General features: G+C 58.8%; 1 protein-coding gene across 1 annotated transcript; it reads left to right on the top strand.

The window, feature by feature from the left end:
* Nucleotides 1-25,042, top strand: AHCYL1 (adenosylhomocysteinase like 1). The gene is made up of 17 exons (XM_066983255.1): nucleotides 1-168; nucleotides 13,599-13,710; nucleotides 14,456-14,599; nucleotides 15,450-15,550; nucleotides 15,812-15,914; nucleotides 16,160-16,254; nucleotides 17,104-17,210; nucleotides 17,293-17,409; nucleotides 17,603-17,666; nucleotides 19,063-19,151; nucleotides 19,745-19,815; nucleotides 20,270-20,364; nucleotides 20,441-20,539; nucleotides 21,108-21,176; nucleotides 22,404-22,482; nucleotides 22,926-23,046; nucleotides 23,170-25,042. Exons 1-17 carry the CDS (start codon nucleotides 61-63, stop codon nucleotides 23,174-23,176), a joined length of 1,581 nt encoding a protein of 526 aa, XP_066839356.1. The 5' UTR covers nucleotides 1-60; the 3' UTR covers nucleotides 23,177-25,042.
* Nucleotides 25,043-25,518: the final 476 nt, after the last annotated feature.

The raw sequence follows: 25,518 nt of genomic DNA, 5'->3' as shown, positions 1-25,518 counted from the left end.
CCCGCCCCGCCCCGCGCGCCCCGCCCCGCCGCGCCCCGGCCCGGCCCGCCCCGCCGCAGGATGTCGGTACCGGAGCCCGCCGGCGGCGAGGAGGCGAAGCAGGCCAAGGAGGCGGAGGACGCCGAGAAGTACTCCTTCATGGCCACCGTCACCAAGGCGCCCAAGAAGGTACCGGCACCGGCACCGGCACCGGGGGGCGCAGCCCGGGGGGGGCCGGCGGCAGGCTCCGGGGGCCCGCTCCCGGCACGGGCACCGGGGGCGGGGGCTGCGGGGGGGCCTCGGGGCCGTGCCGCCGGGGGCCCGGTCCCGGCCGCGGGGCGCTCAGCGCCGCCCGGCTCCGCGCGGCCGTGGCCCGAGGTCCCCGCGGGGCCGCGGGCTGGAAGCGGAGCGGGCGCGGGGGCCGCGAAGGCGCCCGGTGCCCGGAGCCGCCCCGTCCCGTCCCGTCCCGTCCCCGGGGCGCGGCCCTGCAGCGGGCTCGTGGCAGCCGCCGGCCCGCGGAGGGGCCGCTGTGGGTCGGCTGCCCCGGAGGCACCGCCGCCTGCCCGGGCCGGGGCCGGGGCCGGGGCCGGCCGCTGGGGGCTGTCCCCGTGCCCGGCCCTCGCTGTGCGGGCTGCGGACAGCCCGGGGGCAGGAGCGGGGGAACGCGGAGCTGGGACCTGCCTCCTCCGGGGGAGGCCCGGCGCAGCTCCAGCGCAGGGGCTGCTTTCTCCTTCGCGTTGCTCTTCTCTTCCACCGAGCCGGGAAGTTACCGGCCCGCGGCTGTGGCCGGCTGAGCTGGGAGGAAGAGCAAAGTGTGGATCCTGAGGCGTCCTGCGGGGCCCGAATACACGTAGGAAAAAGAAATGCCCCGTGCGCCTAGGGGGGGAGCGTCCCAGCACCCCGAGAGGCAAGGCTTGCTTGTTCCTGGGGGGTGGGGGTATTTTTATTTCCTTGACTTGCTGCTGCACGCGCAGGCTCCTTGCACAGTGCGAAGAGCAGCCGTCCGGCTGCGGCTGCTGCGGCCTCTCCCAGCTGGGTGCCGATATTAAAGGCAGCACGAGGCACTGCAGGCCGATAACATCAGCAGCCAGCGAGGTCTCGGGGAGCGTGCGATGCAGCTGAGGTCAAGGAACAGAGTGCTTCGGGCCGCTGTTCTCCTTGCCTGGCTAGCTCCTGCAAATAGAGCTCGGTAATGGTGGAGGCGTTGGCAGGAGGATGAAAGGCCGGGACGGGAGAATTGCCCTCCTGAGATAAGACACTGACTGCCTGCAGCTCAAGGCGTTTTCAGATGCCTTCGGAGCAGGATGGCAATTAAACCATTAAAATGCCTTCCAGTTTTAATGCAAGTCGAAGCTGCTTATTGCAGTTCTCTGCGCGGCCTGCGAAGAAGAGGGCTGAGAGATGATTTACCTGCATCGAGGTGGGGGATGTGATGCGTGGCCTCCAGGTTTTCGGGCTCCTTGAGCCTGGGGCTGCAGCTCGCGTCAGATGCTCGGAGGTGGGGAGGGCGGCACTGTGGCCAAGCCGAGCGCAGGCTCGGTCTCCTCTGCGTGTCCCGCTGCTGAAGGGGTTTTCAGAGAGGGGCCTTGGCTTGTGCTGGTGGTTGGGCAGTGCCAGCATGCAGCGGGAGGGCTGGTGTGAGCCTGCCCACGTTGCCGTCCCCAGCTCGAGGCCCCTCTCGGGCTGAGGGGAGGATCTCGGGCGCAGCTGGAGGCACGTCGGCCCCGGGGATGCTGTGAGGTCTGGGTCTCCCTTGCCGTTGGTAACGCTGCCCCAGGCACCGGCGCGAGCCCGAGCAGCGCAGCACACCCAGGGGATCGCTGACGTATTTTTTCCCCGCTGGTCATTGACTTGTTTAAGGTGAAAAAGTGAAACAGCAGGAGGTAAGAGATTAAAAGATTAAATATGATCAACTCTGGATTTAAGTTGGAGCCGCAGCAGTAGAGGTGAGCAGAGCTGTAGCCTTTACGCAGAAATGCGGCTGGTTTTCCTCCAAGATCTGGGGTTGCCTGGCTCCGCTGAAACTCCTTTTTCGCGACTGTTTATGGGAAATTGGTCTGTCAGCAAAATCACACCAGCTTTGGTCAGAGCGAGGCGGTTCCTTGGTGGGGAGTGGTTTAAAGGCAGAGGTGAGTGGTGTTGAGCCTTGTACTTTCTCCAACGTGTGCCTTGATGTTGCAGGGGGATTTGGGGGATGCTGAGGCTTGTGTCTTGCCCAGGTTAAGTGGAAACGGATGAAGGAGAGCTGGAGGGCAGGGTGTGCTCTTCCAGAGCTCCGTGTGCGCCTGGGCACCTGCTCTTCTCCGCCCCGGGGACCCGCAGGTGCCCTTGGCAGCGGTTTCTTTCCCAGCCGCCATCAGCCGGTCGCGGAGCCTTAAGCGCCTGGCCGTGCTGCGCCGTGGGTGCCCTTGAGGCTGGGGGATGCGGCGCTGTCCTTGGGGCCTGGTGGCAGAGCAGGGGCTGGCTCTGTAAGCCCTGGCCCTGTTTGTGTCTGCACCTCATCCGTGCCGTGTCCTTGTCGCGTGGGCCCTTCGCGTGCCTCCCTCCTGTGCAAGTGCGGCCCGCTTCTTCACAGCTGGGTGCTGGCGGTCGGACGGACAGACAGACAGACAGACGCTCCCCCTCTCTGCGGGCAGATCTGCTTATTCACGCAGCTGGAGCGTGAAATGGGCTGCGGCCTCGGATTTGCCCTCGGGGAGGTGAGAGCCGCCGGGCAGCCCTGCGCCCCGAGGAGCCGGCGAGCCCGTTGCCGGCCCGCTGGGGTCAGTGCGGTGTCCCCGCGGGGGCTGCGCGGCAGGGGATGCTAACGCACAGCGCCGCAGCTTTGCAGCGGTGCTGAGCCGGAGCCGCGCGGGGGTGGCAGGCGGTGGGAGCAGGGGAGGTGGGAGCAGGGGACGGAGCTGCGAGTGCCTGCAGTCCCCTGGCAGGGCCGGCCGCCGTCCCCCGAGCACCGTCTCCGCTGGGGCTTTTTGAGGTCGCCCCCCCCCCGGAGCTGCTCTCCCGCTGTTGAGCTCCGTCCGACCTTGCTGCGGTCTGCTTCTTTCTGTGCGGCCCCTTCCCGGGGCTGGGTTTTCTGCCCCGTTTCTCTCAGTCCTGACTTGTCTCTGGTCCCAGCTGTCCTGCCGGGGCCAGGTGCTGAGAAATTCACCTTCCCCCTCGGTGTGCTGGGGGGACAGGGCTGCCCTTGTGTGTAGTGACACAGCTCCTGGAGTCACTCATTTTTTCTCTTTAATTTCGTCCCTTAGACTGACTGCTTGTAAATCCTTGTCTGCCTTTGTGAGCTTGTCCACGGCTCTGGCCACCACCTCCTCTGCTGGCTGGTTAACCAGACGTGGTGTGCTCGCCTGTGTTTGCTTCCTTGCCCAAACCGTCTGCTCGTTTGGTTTCTCACCACCTTCTCCCAGCGGATTTTCCTTCCCACCCTGAGCTGCCCAGGCTGGGGTGCTGCTGGAGGGCTGCAGCTCTGCAGAGACCAGTGCGGTGGGTCTGGCCTTTCTCGGGGTGTAGGGAAGCAGCGAGCACGCTGCTGGGTTAGAGGGCTTGGGGCTGATCTGGCTGGGCCCCTGGCGAATGCAAGCCACACGGGTGTTAGGAACTGAGATGATTTACTTGGCGGTTGCTTGGGGCTGGGAGCAGGCAGGTCACTGGTGGTGCTTCATTAAATGACAGAATCTTTAATTATTTCTGGTAGGAGTTTCTCTTTGGGTCCTTTTCGTCGCTCCGACTTTTTGGAGAGTCTCAGCGATGTATGTAAGGGAGGCCCCTGCTTGTGACCCAGCACTTCTGCGGGGTCAGAAAGTGCTTAATTAATTAACGTTGAACTGAAGAGCAGGAAGAGAGGAGGCTTTCTGGGCTCTGACACAAACAGTCTTCAAAGCGATGTTGCGGGGTGAAGCACCTGAAGCGTCTCAGAACAGACGGGTCTTGCCTGTCTGTCCTCCCCCTCCTGCCACGCGTGAGGTGGGTTGGGGCTGGAGGTGCAGAAGGAGGTGCGTGTCCCTTCCCAGCGACATCCGAAAGCGGCTCCTGTCCCCTGACGGCGCGGGCTGCGAGTGTGCGGGCGTCGGGGCCGTGTGCCTGAATGGCACTGGGTCTCCCAGCCCCGCCGGGAGCCTCCTTCCCTTCCCTCTGGACCCTGGGAAGCCTGCTGGCGGCAGGAGGGTGCTGTTTGCCTTTGGCCTCTGCCCAAACGCAGTTGCCTTGTGGAAGGACTTGCCTACGCTGGTACTTTGTTTGGGACCCCGTCCGTTTTCACTGCGCGGCTCCCAGCCCCTGCAGATGCCGGGGCCTGCTCTCCTGCTCCCGGCTGGGCCTGGGGTCTCGCTCTGGAAAGCAGCTCCCTGAGGCGGGCCTGGAGGTGCCCCTTGCAGATAAGCGGCCGGCTCAGCGCAGGGCTGTGAGCCGAGGACCCTGCCCACGTTGTTCCTCCCGGGAGCCAGCGCGTCGCTTGTCCCAGGTGTTTGAGCAGTGCTTAGTCAAAGAGATTTGCTCGTATCTGGCCGGGCCTTTTATCACCGGGAGTTTCCTGCGGGCAGCGCCGCTGTTTGCGGAGGGCTTTGCTGCGCTTCCTGCTCAGCCCTCGGGCCGGGGCCGCTGATCTGGGAGCTCCGACCCGCGTCCACCCGGCAGTCGCGGTGACGTCGGAGGCGGCCGGCCCTGAGCCCCTGCCGCTGCCACGGAGCGCGGGCCGCAGAGGACCTCGCGCCAGCGCTGCAGCAGCACGCGGCCTGCCCCTCCCCGACGAGTGCGGGGACGGCCGCGTGGTTCCGATGGGGCTGCCGGGGGGGCTCGGGGAGCGGCAGGGAGCCCCCCCGTCGGGGCGGGAGGTGGGAGCTGGAGCCGTTTGCGCCCTTGGGAGGCCGCCCCGGTTGCCCTGCCGCGTTGGGCTGCTTGAGCTGTGCATTTTAATTACGCTCGGGGATCAATATGGTGGCCTTGGTAACGAGCTTATTGCTGCTGCAGAATCTGTTTACTTCAGGCTGGTGACAGCCAAAGAACTCTGGTGGCCGAGGACACGATGTTCCCGCACGTCAAACAGGGCGCGCTGTAATCCGGGTGAGGCTCCCCGGCCCTCGGCTGCTCCTGGGGCCCGCCGGCAGGGCCCGTGGGTGCTGCTCGGCTTCGCGGGCCGGGCTTTGGGCGGCCGCTGGTTTACGAGCAGGGTGCGGGCGCGGGGAATGGCTCCTTCAGCCTCTGCAGGGGGGGGAAGGCAGGCGGCCTGGAAAGGAGGCTCCTCGGGGCTTGGCCTCGCTGAAGCTTCGCGTTTTGGTTCCCGCCTTCCCGATGGCCTGCGGTGTGAGGTTCAGCCCACGCCTGCTGTCTTCTCTCTTCTCCTTCACCTCCCTGCAGGGAGCCCCGAATATTACACAGTTTCGCACCATGGGGAGAGGCTTGTGTGCAACCTGGGCCGCTTCTGGGGTGAGAACACCTGGCTTGGAGCTGTCTGCCGCCTGCAGGCAGCGCGGCCTGTCTCCATACGGTTCAGTTTCTTCTCCAAATACTCTCTGCTCTTGCTGTCCCCTCAAGGAGAGCTAGTTCACTTCTCAGCCCTCCTGCAGCCTTTACCTTAACTGAATGAATCCTGTTTGCAGGAGGCGCTCGGCTCTGCCCTGGCACGGTGGGTCGGTGCCCAGGAGGGTGACGTGCGTCCGTGCTGGCGCTGAGCCCTGAGCAGCAAACCGCCTGCGCTGGAGCCTGGCGTTCCTCCCCTGCCTTGCAGCCCCTCCGACCAGGACTTCTCTAAGGCTGAAGGCGTCCGTGTGGGTGGGAGGCAGCCCTAGGTGATGCACTCATGGAAATACCATTGCGAGGGGCTGGTGGGCAGTTGGCCAGGGCAGGGAACACGAGGAAATGGGAGAGCTTGTTCTTACGTTTCCGTCTGCGGGGCTGTATTTCCCGACTCGCCGGGATGCGCTGCAAATGGGCCGCTTCTGTTCTGATGCTGACTCTGCCAGGCGTTCTTCCCTAGAGCCAAGGCATAGGGATGGAACACCTTTTAAGTGTGGCTGCAGTCAAGGTGGGGTGATGTTTGCCATATTAACCTCTTGAAAGAGCAAAAAAGGTCTTGAAATACTGGGACTCTGCAGGCCGGTTCTGGGGAAGAAACGGGGACAGATGGGACACTCACGGTGCGGGGAGCGGGGGGTGAGCAGGCTGGTCCGCTCCCCAGGCACACGTGATGATGCCTTAGGGTTAGGGAGAGGGTTGGGGTCTTCTTGTGTTTGGCTCCCGGCTGTGGCTAACCCTCGCTCTGGCCTGTGCGGTGGGGCTGGGCGAGCCCTCTGAGAGCGCTTCCTCGTGTTCCCGTGGTCTTGGCCAGCCGTGATTGTAGATGAGTTTTGTTTAAGTCAAAAATCAGAGTTAATTACGGTTAATTCCCCGTTACACAAACAAGTTGCTGTGGCCTTCAAGCTCTGAAGTGGCCGGACACCCACGTGGGGCTGTTAGTCCTCCGTCTGCCTGCCAGCCCCTGTGAATGACTTCGCCCAGCAAGGTGGCTCCAGTTAATACCAGTTACCTCAGTGCCCGTACCTGTGGCTTGCCACACGTGCGCAGCTGGGGAGTTGCTGCAGATGTGCTGCCGGGCGGTGAGGCTGTGGTGTCTTCACACCCATCACAGCCAGCTCCGAGCGACAAGCCCGTTGAAGGCTTCTCCTAGGCTGTGCTTTCCCTGTTTCCAAGCCTTATCCGTCCTCTGCATCCCGTGCTGTCTCTGCTGGGGGGGTGTGTGAGCTGACTAGCTGACCCAGCAAGCAGAGCAGGCTGGTTTTCGCGCTGCGGGAGGCGATGCTTGCCTGCCCGGGTAGCCACAGCCCCGCGCTGGTTTCCTAGGGTTAACCTCTGACACACCACGGGCGTTCACTGCCCTTAAAGATCGCGGGTGTCGGCCCCGTGCAGCTCCTGCTCCACGGAGATATCCCTCTGCGTTACGGCGGGGGCGATCCTTTGCCTCGATTCCTGGAGTCCAAGGACCAGGCGCCTTATCTGCTGGGGGAGAGCGCTCGGCTCCTGCCGGAGGGACCGCACCTTTGACCTCGAGGCGTTTATAAGGCAGCAATTACTCCCAGTTACTCTTTAACAGTTGGACACTTAAAATCACATTTACTTTATTTAATCCCGTGTTCTGTTTATTTTTCCCTTAACTAGCAGTCACAGTGATTCAAGCGATGGCTGAAATCTTGTGGCGGTTTCCAGCCTATTAACCTTTGGAACGGGCCCGTTTTGTTCCCGGTGTTTCTTTTCTACCGAGCATTGGGTCTCGTGTGAAAGTTCTTAATTTTCCTCTTGTACTCATGGAAACTTTTTTTTTCCCAGTGCTTTACCCAGCCAGCCCTCGTCTGCCGGTGAAGGATGGAGGCTGGTATTAGGGCTTGGCTGGTTTGCTTTGCCAGGACCTCGGTGCTCTTTATTTCCTTGTCGGGAACGGTGTGAAGGTTTCCAGACAGAGGTCTGGCTGCGGTTCCTGCTCAGGGAGTTGGCTCTGCCTCGCCGGTGGAAAAACCAGCCCCGTGAGCCCTCCTGGAGCCAAAGGCACGGGTCGGAGCGGCACTGACCGTGGCGATGATCCCACCTGGGTCTGCAAAGTCGAGCGGCACCCTTGGGTGGCGAATCTGCCCGGCAGCTCTTTGTGTCAGCGCACCGAAGCACTTTGAGATGTCCTCTAAGGTTTGGGCTGCGGAGCTGTCACGTCCCCGAGGAGTTGCAGGTGAAGTCCTCCGGCTGCGGAGGCCGTGCCTGGAGCTGAAGCGGGTCCTGCTCGTGCACACGATGCCTGTAGCCCGTGCCGTGCCCCTGCTTGCTGTCCCTTGGTGCTCTGCCAGGTGTGGGGAGGTTCGGAAGATGCCGGCGTTGATGCAGGGCTGTTCCCTCCCGTGTGTGTGTGTGGGCAGCAGGTGGTGATGGCTGAAGCCCTGGGCATTGCTAACGCACCCCCTGCCTGGGTCTGCCCTGCCTCCTGCTCTGCCTGGGTGCCTCTTGCTGCCGAACGGATTCGAGCCGGTGGTCTGGTTGTGCCGTGAGCTTGGCCACTGCCTCCTGCGAACTCGTGCTGTCCCTCGTCTGCTGGCCTTGCGCTGGCTCGCTTGGCCAGAGCCGGGAGGAGATGAAGTGGGCTGCTAGCACGGGTCGTGGAGCCAGACGTACCTCTGAAGCCCTTCTGAAAGCCTCCGCTTGCTGGAGGTTTGGGGCAAGGGGTGGCGGGAGGGCGAGGTGGAAGCTGCTTGCTGTGGCTCGCTGGCCCTGACGTCCCCATCCGAGTGCCTGGTTTTTCCTCTTCCCTTCAGTCCCTGCAGGATGCTGCAGGCTAGAAATGCCCTCTGGGGCTGGGTAACCCTCACAGGGCAGGAACCTGCAAACACCCGTAGCTGCCTTAACGCTTTCTGCCCCAAAACCACGTGTGTCCCGTTGGGTCCTGAGCAGGGTCCGTGTCCCCCGCGTGCTGGGGGCTGCGGCCAGCCCACGGTGGGTCCGTGCCCCTCGTCTAGACGCTGCCGTCCTTTGGGAGGCCGCGGGAACGGGGCTGGGCTAACCCAGCCTGCAAGTAGGGCAGAGTGGGTCTGAGGACAGCGGCAGCGCCGCCTGCTCGGGGCCGCTGCCAGCGATTGTGGCAGGAGGCTGCGGGTCGCCTCGGGGAGGGCTGTTTGCTCCCCGTTAGGACATTGTGGCCCTCTCCAGACCCCGTGGTTGCAGGAGCGGTGCCCAGAAGAGTGCTGTCCCCTCTCCGGGGAGGTGGCCCAGGCAAACCTGCTGCTCTGCTCTTCTTATTGACCTAGAAAAGAAGAAAAGCCTCATGCTGTTTTTTTTTTTCCCTCCTCTCCCTGTTGGCTGCTGTGTGGCTGAAGAGACCTCAGCCCCTGGGGTGCTTTTTCCCTTCCTTCCTGCTGCATTGACTGAACGTGCTGACTTGCTTCTGAAAATAAGTGAATTTAAACAATTGCTGTTTAGAAATGTCCAAGCTCGCCAGCACGGCAGGACTCGGCTCTGCATGAGAAAACAGTCGCGGCTTCCCTGGGGGAAACCGTGCTGGGGGAACGGGCTTTCTGCAGACAACGAACCCCCAGCAGTAGCCTGGGTGTTTGAAGCTTCCCATCTCCAAGCCTGCAGAACTCAAAGAGCTGCTGATAAAGTCTGTGTGCCTTAGCAGCAGCTGAGCGTAAGTGGTTTTAGGTGGGTTGCTGCTTCTTCCTCACCTTGTCTGGAGCTCGGAGCCTGTTCTTGTCCCCGCTGCGTTACTGCAGGGCAGAAGTGGCTGCAAGGGCACCTTCCCGTCCCAATGCGGCTGCACCATCGCTCACCTTGTCCCTAAGGAGAGGAAAAAAAGGGGTAAACCCGGTGGCTTCCTTCCCCGGGGTATGGTGGGAGCCTGGCGCCGCTCCCCGGCACGTGTCTGTTCCCCGTGGAGCCTGTGCCTGGGAGAACCGGGTCAGCGCCTGGCCGGGGGCTGGCCTGGAGCTGACTGATGCCTTTTCAAACCCACCTTCTCTTTCCACAGCCCAAGGCTGTGCAAGGCGCGACTGGGGATGCGTGGCACCGTGCTTCCTCTCTGGAGCCGTTCTGGGCACGGAAGAGTTTTAAATTAAAAGTGGGGTCATCTTCTGTGATATGGACGTGCCTGGATCATCTGTGCCCATGGTAAATCCATCCGGATTTACAGACTCCTCTGTGGCTCAAAGGCAGGAGGCACTTTTCGTATTCAGTAGGCACCAAAAGCTGCTCTCTTGCCTGGCTGGTGGGGGAGAGCGTGGGATAAACCGCCGAGGATGGCAGCGGTCAGGAGGTGCCGGTTCACTCTGACGTTAGCTGCCCAGATCCTTGAATCCGTCAGCCCTTCCCGTGCTGTAACAATTAGCTGTGGCTGCGTGTGCTGGGGGCACTTGTGCTGCTGGCTTCAGGAGTACCTGGCCGACGGTCTCTGCACGGGTGCCTTAAGACAGCGGGACAAGCCGGTTGGTGAGGCCGACTTCCAGCTTTGCCGTGGTTTCGGGAAGCACTGGGCAGTGCAGCCAAGCCAGGAGGCTGGTGTTTGCCTCGGGGTGCCTGGCACCTCTCCGGGCCTCCCTTGGGGTGCAGTCCTGCACCGCTGAGGGGGTGCTCCCTCCCCACCTGCCGCGCCAAGCCGGAGGGGTCCCTGCCCCTGAAAACAGGCGGCCGCCGTTGGGGGTCGTCGGTCGGCGTGGGAATGGGTACGGACGTGCCGGGTTTCGCAAGGGGAGAAAACGTACTTCAGCCTCGGCGGGGGTGGCTGAGAGCCGGCGGCGTTCAGCACTGCTGGGCTGAAATTTGGCCAGCTGGTGTCGGATCCTACAGGGCTTCTCCCCAAAACCCTGCTGTACCAAGCGAGGAGCTCGGGCGGGGCTTGGTGCCCACCGGGACCCCGTTCCCATCTGCTGCTGCCCAGCCTGAGTGGGGAAGCGATGCCGGCCTGCCCCGGAAAACACACGGGCTCTGTTCTGGGGCGTCCTGTGCAGAGAAATCGGTGCTATGTTGTTTTGTCTCCTTGGTCATGAATTGCTGGGCCGAACAATATTTTCCTTGCTCTCAACCATTGTGCTCCACCCGGCTGGAAAAGCCGCTTCCAGCGGGACGGAGGCTGCGACGCGGTTTGTGAGCCTGCCCCCGCAGCCGGGCGCGGAGCCCCTCGCCCCTGCTGCCCCCCCTGCCCCTGCCAGCCCGGCGTCGTGCAGCTGCCCCCGCAGCCTGCAGCCGTTCGTTCGAACTCCTGCGACATCCACGGGATTAGGAGATTTTCTCCTTTGCTTTAATGCAGCTGGAGAGCCTGGCACGTGGAAGGTGGCGCGCTGCACCTGACCGCAGCGCCCGCCGCCCCCCCCTCGTCTGCCTCTCGGCAGGTTGCCGAGGCTGCGTTAATTTGCTGGGCTCGGAGGGGGTCTGATGTGCAAATTGGGCCTTAGATTTGGGAGCTGCTTGCGATGTTTGGTGATAATTTTAGACAGGGCAGATTTTGTTAAGCTGCAGAGTTGAGATGAGCCCCGGTAAAGCCACGGCGGGGATTACTGTGGTTAATTCAGCGCTTGGTTTCCTCAGCAGTGATTTTTATTCTTCCCTGGATTCTGACTCCGGTTCCAGAACTGCACGCTTCCCCTAAGCGGGGCTGTGCCCCGGAGCTGGCTCGGCGCCCGCGGCCGGTCCCTGAGGAGGGACCAGAGCCTGAAGGGGCCGGCGGCACGCGGCGGCAGGGAGATCTCGCCTGTCGTGGCGGCACAGGCACAGCGCTTTCACATCCATCCCCGCCCTCCTTCCCGTCATGGCCCCAGTGCGCTTTCCTCCAAGAAGCCATCCAGGCCCCACGGCTGCTGTGCCCCGGCCGCGTAAGCAGGGACAGATGTGTGCCTGTGGCCTGGGCTGCAGCGGCGACGCCTGGGTTCTCTGTTGGTTTTCTTCTTTTACCTCCTAGGTTCACACCTTTCCTGGAAATGTTTCTCTGAGATGGAGAAAATTCCTCAGCTAACACTTTCAGCTGTTCTAATGCCAGCAGCTGTTTTATGGGGCGTGTTTACACCCTCTGGTTTGATGAGCTGCCAGAGGAAGGGTTGGGAAGGACAGGGTGGAAATCTTGCTATGCCGATGTTGCTGTTTTCCCCCTGGAAATGCCCACCAGCAATTTGCCGATGCAGAGTTGTCGCGGGCCTTTCTCCGGCTCTCCGGTGGAAGGTTGACCCGAGCGACAGACGTTGGGACAGCCAGCGACGCCATTCCTTGCCTGGGGACCTGCACACCGGCTCCAGCCCCGAGGACGCTGCTGCTACCTGCCCGACGCCGCTTGCTGGAAGCGTTCCCGAACCTCTTCTCTCCTGGCACCCTGCAGTGTTAGGATGCCCTCGGGTTCCTCCCTCTGCGCTGAGCAGCCTAAAAGGATTGCAAAACCAAACCTGCAAATTCCATTTAGCATTCTTTTTCCTTCCACTAATGCAAATTCATGCAATTTGTGTCTGAATCACGTGGCGTCTGCTGGGAAGGCTGCTCTGGGCAGCAGATGCCAGGCTGTTACGTACCCAGTGCAGAGGAGCTGCCTGAAAACCTTTCAGCAGCAGCGCCCACAGAAACGCCTGGGACGCTTGTCTGGGAGCGCTGATGGACCCGGCCTGCGGAAAGGGTGTCTTCAGGCTGTCCCCGGAGGAGACGCTGGGTTTGTGTCCTTCACCCACGTGTCCTCCTGCTAGCTTGGACTGTGCAGTGGGCTTCGCGTCCCTGCTTCCCCTCCTGAGCAGAATACCAGTGCTGCTTCTGGCTCCTCAGCTGGCTTTCTCCAGGAGCTGTCTCCATTTTACAGCCCAAATAGCCGTAACAGCGCAGCGGCCGCCCCGTCTCAGGCTCTGCAGATTCTTCCTTTCTGGGACAGATGGTCTCAACTAAATGGCTTCATTCTTCTCCCCATGAAGACTGTTTGCCGCATCAGAGCTTTTGGGGAGCTTTTGGGGTTATTGTGACATGGAAAACCCCTCCTCGAGGCCGCTGTGGCTTGTCTCTTTCCATCATCTTGATCTCTTCAGGACTCCTCTCGAGGTCTCCTGGGTCCGTAGGGATGCTTTGTTAATCCCGCTCCCTGTGATGATGTTTCATCCCTGTTAAGTGGCAAAATTAAATCCTTCAGCAACACGATCAGAGGGAAGAGACCACGCTGGGGGTCTTGGTCAGCAGGGTGGGGGTCTCCTGCCTGGCAGCGTGCCGGGGAGGGGGCATCAGGCTCTATTCCTAATTCCCTTTAATCTCCGCTGTCTTTCTCTTGCAGAAGCAGCAATAGGGCTTTTGCTGCCTGATCGCACGGCGTGTCAGCAGCAGCAGAGCAGTTTGGGGCTGTTTCTCCCCTGCTTTGATGAGCCTGCTGTAGGTGCTGGAGCCTCGCGTTGCCTCTGGCTGAGCTAGGAGGGAAGGGTGGCTGATTTAGGACTTCTTTTACAATGGAAACATCTGTAACACAGAGGAGATTGAAAGTCAATGCAATGTCAACTGCTTTTTGTTGAAATGTTCTCTCGTTGAGTTTTCCCCCTGCCTTTAGTATTGCTTTTGGAAGGATGTGCCGTGTTTTTAACCTGCGGGATGCCCTGCTCCTGGGAAGGAGCCCGGAAGCACCAGGGATCTACGTTTCTGCTGGGACCACCCCAGCTTTCTTGCTGCTGCAGCATTTTCGGGCAGGATCAGGTGGACCTGGCTGGGGCAGGGGCTGCTGGAGCCCAGGCTCCTCTGAGCTGCGCGGGGACCTCTGCCTGCCCAGCGCGTGTCCGGAGGGTTGCACGGTACTTGTGTTGTGTGGGCAGTCAGACCTTTCCTGGAGGAGTGTTGTGAGCCAGAGCAGGGCTGAAGGGGACGTTTCCAGGCCTGCTGGGTGCTTTTTGTTTTGTTCTTTTCCATTAACCTCAGGTGTTAGGTGTCAAATTGGCTTTAACCTTCTGGTGGCAGAGATGACTGGGCTGAGGAGGTTCAATTTTGGGCATCTGTTCACAGCCACAGATCTGTTCCTCGATCCGTTTGGTACTGCTCATTTCTGTGTCTGGAGCAGTCGGGGTGGGCTGAAGGGAGCCCTGGGCCCGTGTAGCCTGGCTGATGGCCTGCCCCGAGGAGCACCTGCTGACTTAGCGCTTCTCTTCCTTTGCACGTCGCAGCAAATCCAGTTTGCAGATGACATGCAGGAGTTCACCAAGTTCCCGACCAAGACTGGCCGCCGGTCCCTGTCCCGCTCCATCTCGCAGTCCTCCACAGACAGCTACAGCTCTGGTAGGTTCTGGGCTCCTCGCGCCTGCGCGGCTGTCCCCAGCTCCGGCGTCGGGGCCACATGCTGCTCGTACCAGGTGTCGGGGTGCTCCGTGCTGCTGGGCGGTACTCAGACGTGGAGGGGATAATTCCCAGGCTTTCTGAAGTCCAGACATTGATTTTTTTTTTTTTCCTTCCTTTTCTCTTGGTCTTTCTCTGGCAAAAGTTTTTTTTTTTTTTTTTTTTCTTTTTTTCCCCTACGTGCTGAGTGCTGGGTTTTGTAGCAATCCAGCCTGGTGCTGAGCTGTCCCTCTGGCAGTGCCCCGCGCTCTGAGCAGATCTCACAGTAGGGTGAGACTGGGCACACGCAGCGTGAGGAAGTCTCTTAGTGAGCTCCAGAAGATGTTGGGGAAGGGGTTATACTATTTGATTGCCTCTTCTCTGGCTATGTGGGCTTCATCCACGTTCCACAAAGTTGGGTTTTAACTTACCTGCCTTTGAGAGGTTTGTGTTTGGGTAAACCAGCCTTATTCACTCATAGTTAAACTTCAGTGCATCACTTGGCTCTGGGTTGTTTTAGAGAATGAGAGTGCAAAAGCCCTTATGGGCATTGGCTTTCCTTGTGAAATTCTTAGTTTGAGCCATGAGCGTGCGTGTGCATGAAAGCCGGGAAGCGAAACGGAACAGAAACCTGCCCAAAGGGTGGGTTGGACAGAGGTCCCCCGGCGGCCAGGACCTGGGGTGACACGCGCTCCTCTGTTGGCTTTAGCTGCCTCCTACACAGACAGCTCTGATGATGAGGTGTCCCCCCGTGAGAAGCAGCAAACCAACTCCAAAGGCAGCAGCAATTTCTGTGTGAAGAACATCAAGCAGGCAGAGTTTGGACGCCGGGAGATCGAGATCGCCGAGCAGGGTAAGGGAGCGTGGGATGCGAGGGGTTTGTGGGGCTTGTGGCCGGGTCCTGTGCACACCGGGGGCAGGAACCGAGCCGAGGTGATTCCCAAAATTCTCATTATGGCCTTGGATAGCTTGACTGCACTGTCCCACCCCCCCCCCCAGTCAGCAGATGATGCGGAGAAGAGCTAGACACAGTAGCAAACATTAACAATGTGTTGCGTCCATCTTCTAATGACAGCAAGGGCTCTTGTAGGGTTTGATGTCCTGGTGGCTTTGGATGGGAAACCTCAGTGGGCAAGGATCTTTGCAATGCCTTTGGAGACGCTAAAACTGACTGCCCCAACCCCCTCCCTTGGGGCTTGCGGGAAGCCGAGTTACCATTTCCAGCAGGGCTGATTGGGTAACTCTGCGTTCAGGCTCCTTTTAGACACACGCTACAAAGCCAGAGAAGGGGAAGACAACACAGGCACATTTAGGGCAGCTCTTTTGAGATGTGGCAGCACCATTTATGTCTTCTTTATGTGCTTCTCAGTGTAGTTCTGCTGCGAGGCTGGTGGCTCCTTAGCTGGGGCACATTGGTTACCTGCCATGGGCAGCGCCTGCCCTGCACCCTCTGTTAGGTGGCTGGGGGGATGCTGTGTCCTGAACGGCTCTGTCAGATGATGGATGATGCTTATGTCTTGTCCCAGTTTGGACAGAGCCCCCAGACCAGGGGTGGGGAGTTTTCTCACTGGCTGTATGAAAACTACAGCAAGAACTGTGGGGCTGGATGTGTCCTGTGAGACCCCTGAGAGGGGAGCAGGTCTGGCAGAGAGGGAGTCCTCTGGAGTTACGCCATCATTAAAACCCCTCTTTTCCTTTTGCAGACATGTCTGCTCTGATTTCACTCAGGAAGCGAGCTCAAGGGGAGAAGCCTTTGGCTGGAGCTAAAATTGTAGGCTGTACACACATTACAGCACAGACTGCGGTGAGTGGCTGCTTGTTTGGGGCATCTGGGGTGGGAGAGACCAGCTTTTCCCTGGAGAGGAAAGTCTCTGAAGTCTCCTAGCCTTGGGGAATTGGTGGAGGCACCTTCGCTTTTCTGGTAACCTCTCAGAGAGGTTCTGCTGCCTGCGTTTTCCCAGGGCAATGTTTGCTGAAGCCGGTCCGTGGTCAGTTCGGGGCTGCCCGTAGCACAAGGCTGGGCTCGGGCTGTGCTGGTGCTGTGGCTCACCCCGCTGTCCCGCAGGTGCTGATCGAGACGCTGTGTGCGCTGGGAGCGCAGTGCCGCTGGTCTGCCTGTAACATCTACTCCACCCAGAACGAGGTGGCGGCCGCCTTGGCAGAAGCAGGTGAGTACAGCTGAGCCTGGGTGAGCGCAGTCCCTTCCGGTCCCTCTCCTGGCTCCGTAGCCTTGTTCTAGGAAAGGGTTGGACCAGATATCTTTTAGGGAGGGATAAGCAGGTCTGCTCTTGGTGTGGGCTGGGATTTGATCCCTGCGTGGCCCTCCTGTCTGTGGCTTTCCCAAGCTGGCCAAGCAGAAGAGAGCTCTGCCAAACTCAGCGGGTGCCAAGGATACTCCTCTTTCTCCTTCTAGGTGTTGCTGTGTTTGCCTGGAAAGGGGAGTCAGAGGATGACTTCTGGTGGTGCATTGACCGCTGTGTTAACGTAGAAGGCTGGCAGGCCAACATGGTAATGAGCCTTCTTCCAGCCCTTCCTCTGTGGAGCGGTCACTGGGGGCTCCTCACCCTTCCCTTCCTGGGGCTGTTCCTAGGAGCGTGCTGGGGCTGCCTGGGCACCTGCTGGTGTTGCAAAGGCCTCTGAGACCCTGCTAAAGCGGGCATCCTGCAGAACGGCAGCTGGAGCTGGGCTGGGGGCCACCGTGAGGGTTACGGGAGCTGTGGAGGCAGTGTCCAGAGTTGTGTAGCCCAATGGCACAGGAGCATCTCCTGCCACAGCTGCCAGTGAGTTGAGAAATCACAGGACCTCTTTCCCCCAAAGGGCAGCCCCATGGGAGCTGCCCCAACTGCTGCTGTCTTGACACAGATCCCATCTGCAGGGGTCTTTGAGGGAGACCTTTCCCTTGCTGAGAGCCAGTGATGCCTCTCGCTGCCTTGGCTTGGGGTCTGTGATGACTAGTCATGCGAGAGCATGTGGCACAGGGCCGTGACAGCTCCTGTAGCCTTTCCTCTCGGCTGCTTGCTTTTGGAGCATGAATGTTGTCTTCCTTCTAATCTCAGACTGTTTAGTTAGTGCTGTCTGTGGTCGTGTTTCCAGGCTGCAGAACAATAGCAGGGGCAGAAAACCCTGCTAGGGTTCATCAGCTCCACACAGTGGGTAAGAAATGCTCCCTTCCAGAGGAGACCCTGAATCACTGGCATCTAGGAGAACCCGGTAGTCCTGGTCCCCAGTCTTCGGCCCAAATAGCCTTCCATCAGTGCCTGGAGATGCTTTCCATCTCTATCCCCATCCTGTCCCCTGCGAGTGCTGTTCCCAGTGGAAAGACTGACTGCCCCATGCTCTTCCTTGCCTGTTCTGTAGATTCTGGATGACGGTGGGGACCTGACCCATTGGGTTTATAAGAAGTACCCCAACATATTCAAGAAGATTCGAGGGATTGTGGAGGAGAGTGTGACTGGTGTGCACAGGTAGGAGGTTTGGGAAGGCTGATCTGAAGATCTCTTATCCAGGTGCTGCTCTCTGCTCTGACCTGGCTCTGTCCTCTTCCAGGCTGTACCAGCTCTCCAAGGCCGGCAAGCTCTGTGTCCCAGCCATGAACGTGAACGACTCTGTCACCAAACAGAAATTTGACAACCTGTATTGCTGCCGGGAATCCATCCTGGATGGGTGAGTCCATCTCTTCTGCCCATCCCCACTTCAGCTCCTAATGGTGGATTTGGCTCTGGTTGCCCTCGAGTGGAGATTGTGCTCTTCGCTGCTTCGCCCTCGCTGTGTGTTTGCAGGATCTGGTTTTGGGGCCCCTTGCTGTCAGCGGTGTGCGCCTGACTAATCCCAACACAGGTCTCTCTCTGTCCCCCAGCCTGAAGAGGACCACAGATGTGATGTTTGGAGGAAAGCAAGTGGTGGTTTGTGGCTATGGGGAGGTGAGTTTCGTAAGCTTTGAGTCAGCCTCCTGCCCAGCCATCCTTCCCCCAAGCTGTCTCCTGCTCCTTCCCTGCTCAAAGGCCACTCACCTTTGCTTGATACAGGAGATCAGATCGGGCGAGCCATTATGGGGGAAATCTTGCTAGAGCCTACTGGGAGGCTGGAGAAGAAGCGTCAGATTTCCCAGCTTGCCTGTAGATTAGCTGGGCTGTAAATACGACGGCTGCTGGGAACGCTGGCCTGAATTATAACTACCCATGGGTGCACCCATCTGCTGTCCCTGGACCACGTTCAGCATCCAGCCTGGCTGTCGCTCTGCCTGTGGCAGAGGAGGTGGAGGGGCAGGCTGCATCTTGCTGGTCGATAATGTTCTGGCAGGGGGGAATCGTACCGCAAACTTGTAAATGATTCTGCCCTGGAAGAGCACGGAGCTGGGAGCTGACACCTTCCCTCCATCTGTGTGCTGTCTGTGTGGGTGTTTATCTTCCCGCGCTGCGAAAGGCCTGGCAGTAGCTGCAAATGCTCTTCCCGGCAGGAACATGCTGACTAATTTATTTAGACACCAGTGGAACCCAGCTCTGCTTGACCAAGAGGTTGCGCTGGCTCTTGCCCAGGCCCTCTAGGGTGCTGTGTGCTTCTCTAGCTGTGTGTTGTGCTGGGAGTTGTCATCTCTGGGGCCTGTCCCGAGTTTTACTGGATTTCTGCACATCAAGGGAGCCCTTCCGCCCTCAGTGGTTTTCCCTTTGGGTGTGGGTTGGAGTCCCAGTTTGTCCTTCCTGGCTATTTTCAGTAATTGAGTTTGGAGCTGGGTGATGAGTGGGGGCGCCTCTGGAGACGTTCCTTACCCAGCAGCACTGAGCTGGCCCAAAAACAGGGCTGAGCATGGGCATGTGGAGACTAGCCAGGTGTTCGTGTGGGTAAGTGGCATGGCGAACAGGGCTTTGCTGGGATGTCCTGTGTAATTCTGTAGTGGAGAGAGAAGGCTAGAGTTGGAGATGCTGTACGAGGAGCTTTGCTCTCCCACACGCTGATGAGGGAAGCGTGGGAAGGATTTGTCCCCCCCGTCAGTGCAGAACAGCTCTGAATGTCAAAGAAGCCCCTTGGTTTAGGGGAGCTGCAGGAAGTACACGCTAATCCATGCCGTGCTGGCTGGGAGCGTGGTGCTTTTGGAAGCTCCTGGTGGCTGTGCTGGGGGGCAGGTGGCCACGAGCAGGGAGCTGGGCACAGGGTACCCAGCAAGTGGGGCTTCTGCCTTGCTGAGCTGCTCCTGGCGTCAGGCAGATGGGCAGCTGTAGTGCTGCTCGACCTGGGATGTGCTCGGGCTGTTTTGGGGAAGGGATTTCAGCGCTCGGCGTGTCCTGCGTTTGGCTTCACACTGGTGCTTTGCCTCTGCAGGTCGGCAAGGGATGCTGTGCTGCTCTGAAAGCCCTGGGAGCGATAGTCTACGTGACGGAGATCGACCCCATCTGTGCTCTCCAAGCCTGGTGAGATGTTAAATGCTGCTTGCGAGCATCTCTTCCTCTGTTCTCTGGCCTCCTTTAAACTCTGACAGAAGCTAAACAGAGCCAGGAGAATCTGTGGCTGATCTCAGAGCGTGTACATCTTTTTGGGGTGTGATGGGGAAGTACAGGGGCAGTTTCAGGACTGGTTCAGTGGTGGGATATCAGCTGCTAGGCACCTGCCTAGCTGGCTTGGGAAGACTGCTTGAGGGTTCCTGCAGGGCTGACCGAGTGTTTCATACATCCTCCAGCTCTTACAGCATTTGTGAGAGCAGGTTTGATGCCGGATCCTTTGCACAGCCCTTCCACTTGCATCTGGCATCTCTGGGGGTGTGGAAAGGTAGCCTGGCTGCTGTCGTGAGCGATTCGGAGCTGCTCCAGCAATGTCTGGACACCTAACTGGGCAACCTGCTGTAGGGAACCTGCTTTGGCAGGGGGGTTGGACCCGATGATCTCTTGAGGTCCCTTCCAACCCCTACAATTCTGTGCGTGATAGCACTGAGACCCCTCCTGGCCTAAGGCAGAGAGGGACCAGGCTTCTCCTCCTTATCGCGGTTCCTGTCTCTCTTTTTTGCCAGCATGGATGGGTTTCGCGTGGTGAAGCTGAGTGAAGTAATCCGTCAGGTCGACGTCGTCATCACCTGCACAGGTAGGGATGGAGAAGGTCCTGGGTGAGCCTTGAAGCAGGCTGAGAAGGAGCAGTCGTTCCCAAGCAGGTGTCTCAAGGGCTCTGGGGCTGTTGGGGGTGGAGGACAGTTTGTTGCCACGTGTTGCTGATCCTACACCAGCGATAGCTACTCTGTGGGGAGAGCTTTTTCTCTTAACCCCCGGTTTGCTGTTTGATCGTGGCCTTCCCCAGCCCCTGGGATGAGGAACGTCAGAGTTCAAAGGTATTTGGGGCTCTCCCAGCACCTGGAGAATTCATAGGACCAAAGACCAGCATTCGGCATGTGTTTTTCTGTGGCCAGCCAGGAGGGTGCTCGTCCTGGTTGAGGTCCACTTGATGTTGTCCCAAGCTGGGCTTCTCAGACCCAAGTGCAGGGAAGGAGAAATTTGAGGGTTTATATTGCCATTGCCTTGGGTTCATCTGTGCCCTGCCGCAGGAAACAAGAATGTTGTGACCAGAGAACACCTGGATCGGATGAAAAACAGCTGCATTGTGTGCAACATGGGCCACTCCAACACGGAAATCGATGTGGTGAGTGTGCCTGCTGGCTGCGTCTGCCCTGTGGTCCTCCCACGGTGACTCCAGCCTCTTCCTCCTGCCCCTGCAGACCAGCCTCCGGACCCCCGAGCTGACCTGGGAGCGGGTCCGCTCCCAAGTGGACCACGTCATCTGGCCGGACGGGAAGCGGGTGGTGCTGCTGGCCGAGGTGCGCTGCGAGCTGTGCCGCCACGTTGCTTTGGGCGTCTGCCTGGAAATCACTGCGGGTCGGAGTTTGAAACAGATTTAAGCAGATGGAAAGGTGCTGGGACCCTCGGAACCTAGGAGGAGGTTCAGAGCACAGGAAAGGGTTACTTAATTTTTATTTTTTGCTTGAGGTAAGGGAGGTCTTGCGTACCACATGCAGCCATAGAGTATCTGGTTCATTCTTCTGAGCCAGGAGCCATTTCTGTCAGCCAAACGCCGTCTGCATCTGGCTTTGACAGGGTTTCCCACACAGCAAACTGGCTGGGTGTCTCCTCTTGCCACTCAAGCTCTACTGGCACTAGGAGGGGCTCCCTGTTTTTAGGGACTGCAAAATCTCCCTGCACCAAAGCTGAGGGGTAGGGTGGAAACTAAGAGTCTGGACAGCCTGGTCACATGCATGGCCCTTGAATCACTGTCCTCTGGTTGTCCCCTGGCCCAGGGAGGGGGTAGAGGTGAGTCCTAGCTCAGTTGATTCAATTTGCCTTGGAGGCAAGTTCAGCTCTCGGCACCCTTCTCCTGCTGTCTCCTAGGGCCGTCTTCTCAACCTGAGCTGCTCCACGGTTCCCACCTTTGTGCTCTCCATCACGGCCACCACTCAGGTCTGTACGCTGGCGGCTGAGGGGTGCGAGCGGTGGCGGGTGCCCTAAGGGTCTTGTAGGAGCCTCGGGGTGGGGGCGGTTTGGAAGAAGCTGGGAACCCGCAGCGCTTGGGATCGCACTGGCGCCACAGATGTGGTAGCCACCACCTCTTGGCTGCAGCGTGGTTAATGATGGCGTGAACTTACTGCTTGGGTTACAGCTGGGAGATAACTTTTAAATGAGTCAGGCTTTGTTCTGGCAAAGTTCCTGCTGTGCCATAAGCAACTGGAGAGCTCCCTGAGCACAGGTTTAAGCTTACTTCTAAGCAAGGCTTTGTTTTGTCTTTGGACTTCTGCTTTCTGTATGACAACAACAAAAACACGTAACTGGAGTGAGTTTTGGAGATCTGGGAGTCGGTGGTTAAAATGCTCTTGAGCATCATCACCGCCTCAGCTGGGCGGACACGGCTTGTGTCCTGCACTGTTTGCCCTGACTCCACCTTTCCAAAGAAAACGATGATTGAATTTGGCTCCGCTCTGCGATCTGTGCTCAGCGCTGGCCGCATGAGCAGCGTGGTGCCGCGGGCAGCCGAGGCCAGCGCAGCCTTCAGTCTGCAAGTGGTGGGAGGAAATCGCGGGGCTGCAAACGCGGGGGGGGGGGGCCAACGTCTGGGCAAAAATCACCGCTGTGATCGAGGGGATCGTGCTAATTGTGGGGAGTCTTCTTTTCCTCACACTTGTTTGTGGTGGGGACAGGGGCTGTGTTTTGGACCTCGTTCTCAGCTGCATGAACTGGCCCTCGGGAAGACGCAGTTTTATTTCTGTCAAAGGAGAGGCTGTGGTTTTTGGAGCAGTGCCTCCAGCTTAAAATGAGCAATCCCTTTATTTCCATGCGATGTGGCAGCCTTACGGTTTAAGGGAATTATAGCTGCTCCCCTTTCCTTCATCCCTGTGTTCTGGTTTTTCCTTGGGCGTTAAGGGCTGTGCTGCAAACAGGCTGGGTGGCATCTCATCTCTGACCTCTCTGGTCCTCCCCTGGTGGTGGTAGGATCCTGGAACCTGGACAGGGATGCTCCCTTGGGTAGAAGTACCTCCTTCGGGGCGTTTTGGAAATGGTCACCCCCCTCTCTCAGGCTTCCAAACCCTGATCTCCACTGCTGGGAGCTTTGTGCCGGTTGCAGGTGTTCAGTGCTGCCTGGCTGGTGGCTGTCCCTGACTGTCCCCGGTCTGTCCCCTGTGATCTCTGCAGGCTCTGGCTCTGATTGAGCTTTACAATGCTCCCGAGGGCCGCTACAAGCAGGACGTGTACCTGCTGCCGAAGAAGATGGGTGAGTGAAGAAACTGCTTGCTGTGTCCAGAGCCGCTTTATGCACTGACTTGTCCCCTGACTGATGGGGGGCAGCGGTTTTGGATGTAAGGAGAACTTCAGGTCTGGGTGGAACAAATCCTCCAGCGAGAGGATGAGTTCAGGGAAGCAGCAGCAATCAGCAACCTTGAAACACCTGCACCTTGTTCCCTGTATTTTCTTTAATGTTCTGTGGTGTGCCAGGTGTCCCTCATCCTGCAGGCTTCCTGCTCGGAGGCTTTCATGTGCCGTTTGGTGCACATCCTGCCCTGCTCAGGCACCAGGGCTTGGGCTCAGCTCTGCCACTGGGTTGCCTAATGGTGAATTCACGGTGCTAAACGGCAAGGACAGCCTAGCTAGACCACTGTGTGTACTCCCCTGCCCTGCTGCGGTGTGATGAGTCCGCTTCCCTCTCCTGCTTCCCAGACGAGTACGTTGCCAGCTTGCACCTGCCTTCGTTTGATGCCCACCTGACGGAACTGACGGATGATCAGGCGAAATACCTGGGACTCAACAAAAACGGGCCTTTCAAACCCAACTACTACAGGTCAGTGCTGGCTGGGTGTTGCTGGGGACATCACCTTCCACTGGGAGCTCTGTGACCCCTTTGCGGATGGGAGCTGTGTCCTCAGGTGCTCGTGGCCTCACTGTCACCTCCCTTCTCTTCTAGATACTGATGGACCATACCTATGAAGGACCAGACCACACAAGGCAACATTAGAGAGATTATTTTTAAAAATCATTTTATTTTGGCCTTTTTTTTTTTTTAAAACCAACAAAGAAACCTGTTTTTACATTTATCAGTGTGATTTTAAGGTCACCTATTTTTTTTTTCCTCCTGAGTTTCACCCTTTTATGTGATCACATCTCTGTCTGACCTTGGCAGACAACCTGGGATTTGCTTCCTGCTTTGATGTGGCTGAAGCCACTGGTGGCTCCCAGCCCTGGTTCCCTTTCCTGGTATGCGAAGGGCAATTAATTCCTGCAGTGGTGTTTTTTTGACCTTTCCAGCCCATGTTAGTCTCGTCCAGGATATCTGCAGATGTGGAGATGCTGTTCTACCTTATCTTACGTTTTCTTTCTTTGTGTGGATTATCTGCAACTTCTAAATTGCCTTAAAGAGCCCAGTTTTAGCTGCTAGATCTATGCTCCTAGCTCTGCTTGGGAGCAGAGTGGCGCCTGCTGGCCACCTCGTGAATAGGTGACTGTCCCCACCCGGCCAGGGTCCCTGTGCGGAGGTGGCCGCTGGCCTGGGTTTGGCTGGCTGGGTAAGGGGAGTTCACTGTTCCAGGGTGCTAATCTGAATTTGGACGGGGGTCACTCACCCAGCATTATCCTCATCTCTTCTAGTGTTTTTTTGTTTTTGTTTTTTTTTTTTTAGCCAAACTGCACCTTAGTTGAGTTTAAAACTTTTTTTTTCCTTTCTCCTTTTTGATTCTTAAAAAGATGTTTTAAAGAGGGGAAAAGCACGGGGGATGCGTCTGGCTGCAGAGTTTGGGCACTTGATGCATCAGAGCGGCCCCATCTCCCAGCAAGCGCTGTGGGTGGTTTTTAAGGGTGTCTGGGTTTTTCTGGGGGGCATTTCACTTTTGTTTCAAGATGGAGGCAGAGATCAACCTTCCCCCTGTCCCAGCCTGGTCTCTCTGCACCCTGGACCCCTGCACAAAGCCCTGGGCTCCCCTTTGCTGCCCCATCCCTCGAGCTGGGCTTTCTCAGCTGCCTCCCCTGCTCTCTCATAGTGTTTCAGCTGCTCTCATTGCCTCGTTCTTTCCTTCCCCATCCTTGCTGGTGACAAGTATTTCTCTTTTCCATCTCTTACAGCTAGCCCCAGGACAGGGAAAAGTCCTTGCAACCCAGTGAGGTTTTTCTTAGCTTTTTTTCCTTCCCCAATGCCTCTTTCTTCACCTGGCAAAGGCCAGAGCACAGCGGGAAGGACCCTAGCCCTGGGTTCACTTGTTCCCCTGCTGCCTGTGCAGCCTGCACCGCCCGGTACGCAGATAGCTGCTGTGGTACCCACGAGAGGGCTGCTCTGGCCGCCCCCTCCCCAGGGACAGGGGATGCTGTTTTAGTGCTGGGTCGTGGGCGCTGCTCATGGCGGAGGGTGTAATGCTCCTTTCCTCTTGGTGGGGACTGGAGGGTGATGTAAGGATGGATGGTGTGGCTTTTTTCACCCTCCTGTCCCCACCTTCTCCTTTGATTATCCCTCTGCTGGGCCGCACTTGCCCGGCAGGTATGTGTGGAGCCCTCTGCTGTCCCTCGGACTTCACAGGGGACTTGGGGTTGGGTCTCTGGGGGCCTGGGCTGGGCCCCCCGCCCTGGGAGCACAGCGTCCCCCCCTGTGCCATCCCTCGAGCCCGGGCGTCGGGGCTCCAGCTCTGTATAAGCCATGTTGTGCGGGGCAGCCGGGGCGGCGGTGGCAGCGTCGGGCTGGGAGGGAGAGGTTTATTTTGTATATGAATGATTTTTAATGAATGCAATATTAATCCTTGCAGATGAGCAATAAATCATTAAAGTCTAATTAAACTATTAGGAAAAAGAAAGCACTCCTCCTGTGGGCCCTTTGTTTGAAGAGCACTCGACTGCACCCCCTTGGGGTCCCTGGGGGTTGCATCTGAGCCCCGTGTTTGGCAGGAGCTCTGCCCGGCACCAGCTCTGGGCCGTGCTTTGGCCCTGCCCAGCCCCTGGGAGCTCCTCCAGGGCCCCGCGTTTGGGGTCTGAGCCTCCCTGACCCCTCTGCGGGGGGCTTTGAGCTTCTCCAAGCTCCTCTTGGCCCTCTGAGGGGCTGAGAGTTCCCTGGGGCCCCTCTATTGGCAGCTCGTCCCGCTCTAATCGGGGTCTGAGCGCCCCCAGTCCCCTCGGGTTGAGGGGTCACTGGTTCGAGGCCCCTCTCTTTCCTTCCCGGCCCCTCATTTTGGGGTCTGTCCCACTTCGGGGTCTTGCCACTCCCAACATGGCGGCCTGAAGCTGTCGAGCCGCGGGCGGAAGCGCCGCTCCCAGCATGGCTGCGGGCCGGGGCCGC

Source organism: Anser cygnoides, chromosome 25 (assembly GCF_040182565.1).
Source record: "Anser cygnoides isolate HZ-2024a breed goose chromosome 25, Taihu_goose_T2T_genome, whole genome shotgun sequence".
NCBI lineage: Eukaryota > Metazoa > Chordata > Aves > Anseriformes > Anatidae > Anser > Anser cygnoides.
The sequence above is the reverse complement of the archived record's forward strand: the minus strand, read 5'-3'. Positions and strand labels throughout refer to the sequence as shown.

Bases quoted from the DNA above. Each gene is read 5' to 3' on its own strand.
- AHCYL1 (XM_066983255.1), top strand. From the start codon at position 61: ATGTCGGTACCGGAGCCCGCCGGCGGCGAGGAGGCGAAGCAGGCCAAG. The intron at 16,255-17,103 runs GTAATGAGCCTT...CCTGTTCTGTAG, and splicing joins AAGGCTGGCAGGCCAACATG to ATTCTGGATGACGGTGGGGA. The intron at 21,177-22,403 runs GTCTGTACGCTG...TGATCTCTGCAG, and splicing joins CCATCACGGCCACCACTCAG to GCTCTGGCTCTGATTGAGCT.